At 35.2% G+C, this 12,557-nt stretch overlaps 1 protein-coding gene across 1 annotated transcript in view; it reads right to left on the bottom strand.

Moving 5' to 3' along the window:
* PTPRQ (protein tyrosine phosphatase receptor type Q) overlaps positions 1-12,557 on the bottom strand; it is a 199,769-nt gene that overhangs the window by 47,980 nt on the left and 139,232 nt on the right. The window contains exons 32-34 of the mRNA XM_078074126.1: positions 11,963-12,185; positions 10,243-10,316; positions 237-336 (exon numbers count right to left, since the gene is read on the bottom strand). Of these exons, the coding sequence (XP_077930252.1) occupies positions 237-336; positions 10,243-10,316; positions 11,963-12,185 (397 nt within the window). The remainder of the gene's footprint in view (positions 1-236; positions 337-10,242; positions 10,317-11,962; positions 12,186-12,557) is intronic.

The raw sequence follows: 12,557 nt of genomic DNA, 5'->3' as shown, positions 1-12,557 counted from the left end.
GTCCATTCTTCCTCAGCCTTGAGAGAGCAGCCGTTTTGTTGTGCTTGCTACTTCTGGACCCTTTAGAGTTCTTTAACCCCTTATAGTTGTTAACTATTTCTACTAGTTAGCAATTTTTTTTTAATTAAATACTCCCCATTCAAGTGACTATTATTGTGGCTTCTGTCTCCTGATTGCACAATGACTGAATAATGTCCATAAAGCATCTTAGGAAAGTGAGTATAGATAAATCTTACCTTGCAAATGCAAAAATAGCTGTCCCAAGAAGAATGATCGAAAGGATACACAGAGTGACTGAGAGAATAATTTCTACAGTTCTTTCAGAAAGTCCTTCACCTGAAGAGGACAAAGAACATTATTATTGATTATTATTAGGAAATACTACTTGGGTCTCAAAACACAGAAAAATATTTTCTTGGAATGTTTCTCAAGAATGCTAAGAAAGTGTACATATATGTTTGTTCCCCTTCTTCTCCTAGATCTTCTAAATCGGGGCTCAGCCCTTGGACCTCTTCTTTTTGCTATCTAAACTCACCACCTTAGTGAGCCCATGCAGTCTCGTGGTTTTAATTTTCATCTTTAGATGATGACTACTTAATTGCTATCTATCGAACTCCAGACGTGAATATCCACTTGCTAACTAAATATCTTTATTTAGAACTATAATTAAAATTTCAAAATCATATCCAAAGCTGAACTCCTATAATTCCTTCCTTTCAACTGCATCTTTCTACCTCTTAGTTAATGACAACTTCATTGATCTAGTTGCTCAGTCCAAAAACTCTGCAGTCATATTTGACTCTCTTTCTCTCATAGAACACATCCACAATCTCCTAGGAAATCTTGTTGCCTCTATCTTCAAGATACACATACTTTTCTTTAAAAGAAACTAGGGAAACTTGGAGAGATAGTAATTCCAAAGTGTGATTAGAAAACAAAAGGAATTTGGGACATCTAGAGGGGCCAGAGAGCTAAGAAGCTATCAAAGTCTAATGGTATGGAAAGAAGAAAGGATCATCTTGCAGAAGTTCCTACTGGTCAAAGAGGGAACAGCTTAAATTTTATGATGAATAAAAACTGAAATTGGTGGAAATAGATTCAATATATAAAAAGCCACAAGTTCTAGTATTATTCAATGAAAGAGAAATAAAAAATATACAAACTTTTAATTTGTAAGCACTGGCTATAGCCAGACTGCCATTTTCTTATTTTAAAAATCTGTAATTAAAGGGAAAAAATTAAGCATTTTTTCCTAGCTTTCTCATATGAACTGTACTTTATGAATTAAAAAAATAGTCTTACTCAAGGCAATAAAGCACTTCTTTAGAGGAGAGTTCCATTTAATAAGTGTGGAAGGAATAATACAATTAGAAATTAGTTTTTCACTCCTAATAAAATAATTGATTTAGGTAACAAGCATAAATCTATCCTCAATGATAAAAAGGAAGGTTGACAGGGAATCAGATATCAACAGGACACTAGACTATCATCCTACAGATTATTTGCTAGTTATAACAAGGGGGGGAAAAACCAACTTTCCAATGAAGGATCATGCTGTTATGACAACTAAAACTCACTGATCAATTTTAACATCATTGAAATGTGACAACCAGATGTTATATGCCTCCTGATGAGAGGTGTTTTAATCTAGGCAGCAACACCTGCAAAACACCCTTGCTGAAAATGTTAATTGTGAATATTCAAACCTTTAGATCTTATTTCTAATTTATAAGAAGTAAAAGAAGGAGAAAAAGGGGCGCCTGGGTGGCTCAGTCGTTAAGCGTCTGCCTTCGGCTCAGGTCATGATCCCAGGGTCCTGGGATCGAGCCCCACATCGGGCTCCCTGCTCCACAGGAAGCCTGCTTCTCCCTCTCCCACTCCCCCTGCTTGTGTTCCTGCTCTCGCTGTCTCTCTCTCTGTCAAATAAATAAATAAAATCTTTAAAAAAAAAAAAAAAAAAAAAAGAAGGAGAAAAAAAATTAAATCATACCAAGAGAAAGCAATCAAACAGATTCAGAATATGGGACCTCCTATAGAACAACTCATGTGTTTGCCTTAATGAATCTATGGCATAGGGGGAAAAAAGAGGAAGAATAAAAGAGAGTAAGAGACACAACAATAAAAATAATATATGAACCTCTTATTGGGTCCTGATTCAGACATACTATGCAGAAAAAAAAAACAGAAGATGATTTATATAGAGTATTATATAATATTAAGGATTTATCATTAATTTTATTTAACTGTGACAATAGAAATGTTCTTATTAGAGAAACATACTAAATAGTGGAATATAATGCTTTGTGTGATTTACTTTAAAATACTTCAGAAATAAAAGAACAAATGCATAAATAAAACAAATGTAACACAATGTTAAAAATTATTACATTTAATTAGTAAGTATTTGGGGGTTCATTATACTATTCAAAACTTTGTGTATGCTGTATTCATTTTTCATCCCCTCTGCTGCCAGGATCCTGAGCCAGGCCACCACACTGTTTTGCATGAATTATTGTATAGACACCTAACAAGTCTTCTTGTAGTCACCCTTGTCCTCTTCCCATCTATTTTTAATAGCAGGAAGAGTAATCCTTTTTAAAATATTACCTTTCTACTTAAAATCCTCCTCATCTCTCACAGGGAAAAGCCAAAGTCCTTCCAATGGCCTCTGTGATCTGGTCCCTCATTAACTCTCTGACTCCCTGTTATCTCTCTGACTTCCCCTTCAATTTCCACCTTCCTCACTCCGCTGGAGCCAGACTGGCCTCCCTGTTGCTCTTGGAACATACCAGGTCATGGGGCATTTGCACCAGCTTCTCCTTGTGCTTGGAAAGGTATTTCTCTTGTGTATCTGTCTGAGTAGCCACTTCATAACCTTCAAGAGTTTGCTCAAATATCACCTTCTCAATGAAGCCCAAACGGACCAAATACACGTGTCCCTCCAAAATTCTTATGTTGACGCCCTAGCCTCTCAGTGTGACTGTATTTGGAATTAGGAAGTAACTAACATTAAATGAGGTCATAAGGGCTGGGCCCCAATCCAAAAGACTTAGTATTCTTATAACAAGAGACACCAGAAAGCTAGCTCTCTCCCTCTGTGCACATGTACTGAGGAAAGGTCCTACAAGAACACAGCAAGAAGGAGGCCTTCTGCCAGCCAGGAAGAGAGCCCTCACCACATAACAAACTTACTGGAACTTGGTTCTTAGACTTCTAGCATCCAGAACTGTGAGCAAAATTTCTGTTGTTTAAGCCACACAGCCTATATGGTAATTTGTTATGCTAGACTAAGCAGACTAAGACATCATCCTATTTAAAATCAAAAGCTCCAACTTCCTCACTTCTGCCTTCCCCCTTCTACATCCTCTGCACTCCATTCTACTTTTTTTCTCCATTGCTCTTATCAGACTTTAATATGTCTTATAATAAATTTATTTATGATCCTCATTGTTCATTGTCTGTCCAGAATGTAAAGACAGGAGTCTTCATTTTATTTAAAACTGTATTCCCTGTTCTGAGAATAATACCAGATACATAATAAATACTCAATAAATATTTGCTAAATTTACTAATGAATATAAATATTGGTTTTGAAATAGATACTAAAAATTTTCAGGTTGAAGATCAAGCATTGAAACAAATAAGAAATGCAAGATATTTATCATTTACTTAGAAACAACTATTATAATTGTAACCATTTTTAAGTTCTATGAGTTATAATTTATAATTTTACTGTAAAAAGTACAAAAGTTAAGTGACAAAATAAAATAGGTTAACTACCTGTATATCATGCAAGAATTAGTGTTTTATCTTTTTTCCCTGGGTTGGTGCTTACGAACTGTTAACAGTAGGAAAGGGTTCCTATGGCTATTTTGCCTGGTTAGATTCTAATGAATATTGAATCTTAAAAATAGTTGCCAGAGTTTCATGGTTATCTAGATCTCCAGCTAAGTTTAGGAGACTATAAAGCAGCAAGTAGCTCATACAGTATTTTAGATACCCCTTTTTTAAATATATTAACATGTGAATGACTTGTTTTATGAATTTTCACATGCTGACTCTAATTGGATGTGCATGGGAAAGGAAATACATGAAGATGAATAAAGAATGCTCTTTATCAGGTAATACTGAATCACTGGACCTTAGAACCCAGTGGGGGAAAAAAATGGTTTCATAGACCACAAAAAAATGTTTCAGATTAGATTACCATTTCAAAGCACTAGCCAAGTGCAGTGAGGAAATGACATACAATGTATTAATAAACAGTATGTAATCCTTTTGGGTACATGTATTACAAATGTACTAGTAGGAAAGGACAAAGTGTACCATGACTGTCCAGTACAAATTCTGATTCACTGTTATGCATATACCCACAGAGAATTACCATCCAAAATGAAGTCACTTCTCCAAATCCTTCCATAGAAAATGGAATTCTTTCACTTGAAAATATAAACATGATTCTATCTGTAATAAGCAGAAGTAATTTCCTGACTAGACTTAAAGTCCTAAGAAAGGTCACATTAAATTATGTTTTATTTGCATAATAAAATGTACTGCTGTAATTAAGCAAACATAATTATAAAGCACTAAATTTCCTGTTTTTTGATTGAAATCTGATTTAAGCCAGTTTTATAACTCTAAGAAGAAGCTGAATTAAATGAGTTATAAAGCTCATAGGACATATCTGGCTCTTGATATAGATGTATGTCATGTGAAAGATCTTCTAATATTATTATTAATCTTAAAAGAAAACAAGTTGTTAGAACTTAACTATAAGGATCTCTTCTTCTCTTTTGGACAGTACTATTCATCCAGATATTCAAGTACTGAACAAAGAATTTATTAAAAGACACTCAATTTCATAACTGAAGAAATGTAAGTTAAAACACACTAGGGGCACCTGGGTGGCTCAGTCAGTTAAGCGTCTGCCTGTGGCTCTGGTCCTGGGGTCCTGGGATCGAGCCCTGCATTGGCCTCCTTACTCAGCAGGGAGCCTGCTTCTCCCTCTCCCTCTGTTCTCCCCACACTGGTGTTCTTTCTCTCTCAAATAAATAAATAAAATAAAATAAAATACCCTAGACATATTATTTTCATGCATCAGTTTGGCAAAATATTAAAAGTAGACAATAAACAGTGGTTTCCAGGGTGTAAGGAAACACTTATTCATTGCTAAAAAAAAAAACAAAAAGGAATTTTTGTATCTTTATGTGCAAAAGTAGAGCATACTCATGTGTGAACGCTAATGTCCAAAAGCTAAGAGGAAATGATGATAAGAAAACAGCTGGAAGTAATTAAAAATGTTGGGAAGAGAAAAGGGTACAGCAAGGATAGGAAGTCTGTGGGAGCAGAAAACTCACCAAGAGCAGTGCAACTGCAACCGACTCAGACACTGAGTGATTTCCAGGCAATGCGTACAGCGGTTACTAGCACAGCGCTGACTTGAGTCAGGCTGCCTGGATCTAAAAGCTGGTGCTGCCCTGTCCTAGCTCTGTAACCTCGGGCAAGTTGTTAAAAGACCCATCCTTCCGATTTCTTACCAATAAATTGAGGACACCCATAAATAGGGGGTTATGTTAATAGGGTTGTGAAGAATACGTGGGGTTATATATAAAAATATTCATAAAAGCCTTGGCACATGAATAATTCTCTTTATTGGGACGCCTGGGTGGCTCAGTTGGTTAAGCATCTGCCTTTGGCTCAGGGCATGATCCCAGAACCCTGCGATCGAGTCCCGCGTTGCGGGGGGGGGGGGGGGGGGGGGGAAGTCCCTGCTCAGCGGGGAGCCTGCTTCTCCCTCTGCCTGCCACTCCCCCTGCTTGTGTTCCCTCTCTCGCCGTGTCTCTCTCTAACAAATAAATAAAATCTTTGGAAAAAAATAATAATAATCTTTATTAATAAACATTTCATATTTATTTGTCATTCATTCATCTGATTTAATCTTCCAGTTAGCTTATGAGGTAGGTATTATTATTTTCATTTTGGAAATAAGATTTCAGAAATTAATTTGTTAAAGTAACAAACCCAAGGCCACATAAATTCAATATATACCCATACTGCCTGAAATAGGTCTGTCTGACTGCAAAGTTTATGAGGTTCAGCACCACATTACCACATTATTATTATTATAATTAATAATAATTAACATCATAAAACTTTCCTCATTCATCTGGTGTCTTGGGGGCAAGTGATTCTTTCACTGCAAAAAAAGAAAAAAAAATACATAGCGACTCCCGATTTCTGTTTCTAAATGAGCATATTGGAACTTCTCATTGTTAGCACAGTAATTAAATGAGAAGTGTTATGACAAAAGAAAATAATCACAGAGTGCCTTTGCCATGGGGTTTAAGATTTCATCTTGTTCAGCTTTAATGAAGCCCGGTAAGGTGCAGAAAGCAGTGTCTGGTTTTCAAATCACAGGAATCCTCTATAATTAAACCTTGTAATCAAAACATTGCCTACGAGCAGTTTCCATAAACTGATGTGCCTAAAGAGGATTTTTAAAAAGAGTTTAAGAAGGATTCTTATGAGTTTTGTTAGTAAAAATGTTAATGCTCATTCTGAGTGAAAACAAAATCAAATAAGTTGTAGGTATTTCTTTAGGATTAAAATAATGCCGTATGTCATTTCCCCTGTTTATTCCTACACGTCATAAAGATTTCCCTAAGTGCAAACTCCTCTTCCACACACTCATCCTTATTCAGCAAAGCCCTGCCTGGCCCCTTCTCACTTGTGCTTTTGTTAACCCTTTTCAATAAACTTAAACCTTTTAGTTGATTAGTCTACGGTGATTCTTTTGCCCCTAATTTTAACTTCAAAATAATTGTATCTGTAAGAGGCCCAACCACTATCAAAATGGTCTGTTTTAGAAATGTACACTCTATACTAACTTAAAAAGACAGCCTTGCAAAGACTCTTAAATCCTGAAGATTTTACTTAGCTTGGAGCTCACTGCCTGTGCTATGCTAAATACCAGTGAAGGAATGTATATCCACGGGTGGTTTGAGGACCTAGATGGGCTCTTCACTTCTTTCACTGAAGTCTGAGATCACATACACACATAAGTTCTCAGCAGGCTTGTGAGGAATGTTGGGAGCCTCTAGCCTGTTGCAAATGGTATCATCTATCCTAATACATGACATATTTGAGATAAACAAGGACTCAAACATCCATTGTAATATTCTGATGACGCCAGGGTAATTACATCAATGCATTTTATTATATGGTTGCTCCCATTCTCACAGCCATGAGACCATTCTTGCCGCTGACTAATGTAGAAATAATCAAGTTTATTTCCTTTTTGAGTCCTACTACTTCTTCCTTGGCAATGTTTGTTTTTTTACCCCCCAAAACTCTTATGACTCCATGGTGTTTTATTAATGTCAAATCATGGACCAGGGCCATTTCTGGAATGTACTTTTTGGTGCCTGACCCATCAAGCTGAATCTGATATCCACAGAACCGTAAGATCCAATCTCCAGGTAAAATGTGAGGACAGAAATTGATGGTAGTAAATCCATTAACCAGCTAGATGACTGAGCTACTTTTCCAGACATTGAGGAATTCTGCTCCAATGGTCCATTCCATACTCCAAAGCTGCACATCTCATTTCACCACAACTCAGGGTGGCACTTCTAATTATTTTCTCCACTCCTGCCTGTCATGGTTTCACTAACTATAAATAACTATCTTGAGAGCAGAACTCCATGTGGTCAATCCAGAATAAGACTATAGTGCCATTATTTATCAGAAGACAGTCCATGGAAGAAAATCTAAGGAGCAGCTTGAAAGGCTGCCCTTATGTCCCTGGTCTACAAATAATATATGAACTCTGAAAAATTAGATCATAGATGTATGGGACCCTTCCTTGTAACTACCTCTTACCAACCCAATGGCTTTCTACCTTATATGTTGAATCTATGTTTCACCAGTGCTTAATTTTGACCAGATCCTATGCTCTGTGCTTTGTTCCACATTTTGCATCCCCTTTAGACTCCTGCTGTTACCAGGGCACACAAACATTAGTACCTGGTTGACTGGGGTGGGGATAGTCATGATTTCAAAGAAGGAACCAGAGAACTGATGGTGTGTTTCTGCTACTTTCTAGAATTAATTATTTTATTCCACTGAATTGGCTGTGAGAGTAAGGAAGAAAAAGAACATTGCTGAGGAGCACCTTGAGACCACCTGCAGCCAAAGTTCTACTTGAGGCCCACCCTCAGCCAGAGGGAAGACATTTGGCAGAATGTGAGGAATCACATCCCTGCACATCATGGTTTCTGATGCTTGTCTTTCCCCTTTTTTCATTCCTATTACCCTGGATGTTGTAACTTCGTCTCTCAGAGAACTGACATAATGTACTCTCACATCAATAATCTGCATGAAACCAGCAATCTATGAGAGACATAAGCACACAAGAAAATTACACAGCAAGGCAACATCTTTAGCACTGCTCCTACAAAATGTCATCTCCATTAGATATATGAGCTATCCACTTTGTCTGTGTCTCTTATCTTGCATCAGTAAACACACCAGGATCACCATTTTGCTGTGGTAATAGTTTCTGAATGCTTAACCTAAAGGAAATAATGTTGGTGCCATCAAGACACTTACTTCACTGTGGTGGTGTCAGGGTGTGATCAACTCACCTATCAAATGATGAAATACTCCACACCATTTCAAAACCACAAGTCTAGTCAGCCAATTGTAAAATGATTGAATTACTGGGTACAATTAATTAATTAAACCATTGGTGTTGTGGAATAAGACCACAGAGCCAAAGATTTCATGTTATTCCTCTATAACATCTATGTAGCAAACCATGAGCCCCTTTATTTCTTCAAGATTGAAAATTTCCTTAACTAAGTAGAGGTTGCAGAAACTGACTCATTAGATAATTAATCTTCCACAACCAGAGGAGAATTTCTAACTGAGAATAATGGAAAAATCTATCTTCTTCCAGCCACAACTCTCACTGAAATCTGTTGCATCTCACATTATAGTGTGGATCTGAATGGCACACAAAGGTCCACATTCTCAGAGCTTGATACAGGGAAAACTGGAAGCTGCAATGTACTTAGAGAAATCCTAGGGAAATAATTTCTCCCAAAAAAGTATATTTCTAAGATCTTTGATTATAACCTATCCAAAAAGAAGTGATTAAGTATTTAAAATTTTACTAACTATAAAATATTAGTATCTTTACATATGCTATTTTATTTAAATCTTCAAGGTGGACACTCTAACCACCATTTTCTAAATAGGAAACTGAGGTCTATAGAAATTATTTTCTCAAGTGGCAGAGTCAAGTTTTGAATCCAGGTCTAAATCCTGTATTGTACTGGAATGGTTATGGAATCTGTGCTAGATTGTTGAGCCACTTAGTTACTTAATCTGGGTTTTGGTTTCCTCATCTATAAAATGGAGCTAACAGCACCTAACAGCTTCTCTCCATCTCAGCACTATTGGCATTATGCACTAAATAATTCTTTGCTGAAAAGATTGTCCTATGCTACATAGGATGCTCAGCAACCTCCCTGGCCTCTGCCCACTAAATGCCAGTAGCTTGGCCCCATAATTGTGACAACCAAATATGGCTACAGACATTGCTACATATTCCCTGGAGAGTAAAATCACTCTGGTTGAGAACTACTGGTATCAATTAAAAGACAGTTGTGAAGAGTCCATCAGTCACTATATACAAAGAGTCTAGAAGATGATGACGGTAAAGATGGAGGAGGAGGAGGTGGAAGAAAACACTTGCTTTGGACTAAATTGTACTTATGGTTTATTCAGGCCTGATTGGGTGGGTGTAATTGAAAAAACTCACTTAAGACTTGATTAGAAAGAAAATAAAATTTTAAAAAGTTGGTAAGTTTCTAGTTTTTAAGATTATTTCAGGAAAATTTCCATAAATCTTTTTCTTTTTTATTAGGTAAAAATGTTTTACATATAAGATTATATATTAAACATCCAAGTAAATATTTGCTTAGTATAATGTTAGTACACATCAGCATAGAACTAATACCATATTGAAATCTATGTCCAGATTTGAATAGATGGAACATCCATCACTTAAAAGAATATCATAGATAGTATTTTTTCCTTTGTCAGGCTAATTAACCCTGAAATGAATTTATACTTGAGAACATTCAGTCATGGATTAATATATTTACTAATGAATGTTACAACTATGATTAGCATGTTGAGATTATCAATGAAATTAAATTGCAGAATATATCTTACCTAAAGTCTTAACAGGATCAGAATAATCAGAATCAGTAAATTGTCCCATAATATTTGTGGCTCTAAATTTAAATCTATGAAATAAAAAAATAAAAACCAAAAATTTGCATGATATATGACTTTTTTCTATTAATAATTTAACAAATAGCAATGAAAAATACACATTTTTATTCAAGAGAAAGTGTATTTATAAGATGTAAACTTGGAAATCAATTGCCATCAGAACAATATGTCTTATCTTTATGTGAGATGAATAATTATCCTGCACATAAGAGAGTAATTAAAAGTTTGGCCAGACTCATGAGTAGTCAGCAGGTTAAACAGATGAAGTAGATTACATTCCTCATAGATTTATTTGGATGAAATTATTTCATGTCTGTGTGAAAGTGTGTTACACAAACATACTTTACAAATATAAAGTTTAATAACTGTTATACCTCAACTACTTTTGAAAATACCAATGACCTAGATTTAGAATGGTCATACAGAACTTATTTTGTTCACATGTTAGCAAAATGCTTCTTAATTCTGTGTGTGCACAGCGTATTTTCACTTTCTATGTTTTTATGACATAAGAAACAGAAAATGGTTACAGAATGGGTGATTTTAACATCTTCAGAGATAACTGAAATTTACCTTATTTAAAAATTATAGACATCTAAGCATTTTAAAGTACAAAACCAACTTACATTAATAAGTTTCAGTTTATAATTTAATCTCTACTCTTCTCAAATTCTTACGACTTTATTGATTATATGAAGAGTCTGTGTTGGAAAAATACGCAAAATAAATAATATTTGAATAAATATTAAATTTTGTGGTATAACATTTTCATAACTGCCTATTATGATAACTAAATTTCAGGCAATAGCTTAGTAACCAAAGTAACTGTACTTACTAATAGATGATAGAGCATTCTATTTTTTTCAAATGCCTGACTTCTTTATTTTTCTGTTAGCTTAGAATGTTTATGAAGAATTTAATAATGCTTTAACTAGCAGGCAAACATGAAATTAGCTGCATTTTCCAAATTTGGTAGTAAAAATTATATTTTGGAAATTAAATAATTTAAGATTAAAAAATTATAGTCTTATGACAAAAATAACACAATCAATTTAACAGGAGACAAGTGATTAATTTAGCAAAGCATTTAATAAAGCCAGAATATCAGCAGTGGTATTTAATACATTAGATTATCATGATCTACAAAATTACAAATATTAAAGTGAATTATAAATATTTCAGTCACTAATTGAGAGGTTTAATAATACAAAGAGGAGAAAATTATTGCTATAACTCTGGTAAACTGAAGTTGTCGTCAACTAAAAGACTAGGATAGTGTTTCTAAAAACTCATAAATTAGCATGTGTTGCAAAATAATGAGTGAAAAGCACAAAATATTATGTTAGTCACATTATCCTTTACAGAAAGAATTCCATTCTCCTACCCGTGTTCTCCAATTACATGTTTTTCATATTGTCCTTATGTCACTTATCATATCAAATCATAATTACTTTTAAGCTTGCCTACTTTCCCTATAGAACTGTACTTTTAGGGAATGTAAGGACAATGTCTTGTTGATCTTTACCATGTATCAGGTCATGATACATAATGGATGCCTAGCGCTTATTGGAAAGATGAAAGGATGGGTAGATGGATGAATAAAAGATGTCGCCTTGCTTGCTACCACGATGCATTAGTAAACATCAACTATACTTACAAGTATTGCTTTTTTGGTTTCAGAGGTCCATTGCAAATTCTGTCTTCACTGCCAGGAATCATGCATGCATTATCAGCACCAATGATGTAGATTTCTTCATTGCCACTGAACTTTGCCTTTCCTTCCGTACATGGGGGATTAGGAAAGCCTTCGTTTGTAAAATACGGCCTTGGTTTATTAAAATATGCATCATACCACTTTGTTACATTTCCATCATGCTGAGCTATTTTCAGAAAAAAAGGATAAAATTACAAGTAATATATGAAGATATTTTCACATTTCTGAAGAGCATTTGTATAATTACATGAGGAAAATCTGGATGCAACATCTTTAACTCTGTGAACCACCAGGGATGACTCAGCTGATCTACCTGGATAAACAGGGAACCCTATCTTGCCCCATCACACATGATTCTTTAGGCTTTATTGTGGAGGATGACTTCTCAGAGACAGAAAGAACATCTCTCGGTCAAGGATAACTCTCCTGTTCATACCTCCAAAGAAGCTATCAAGACTCTATCTTGTCAAAATCAAGCAATCCAACCAGTATATGGAATGAATAAATAAATCACATATTTTAACTATGGCTTGTCTTA

Source organism: Halichoerus grypus, chromosome 6 (assembly GCF_964656455.1).
Source record: "Halichoerus grypus chromosome 6, mHalGry1.hap1.1, whole genome shotgun sequence".
Classification (NCBI taxonomy): domain Eukaryota; kingdom Metazoa; phylum Chordata; class Mammalia; order Carnivora; family Phocidae; genus Halichoerus; species Halichoerus grypus.
The sequence above is the reverse complement of the archived record's forward strand: the minus strand, read 5'-3'. Positions and strand labels throughout refer to the sequence as shown.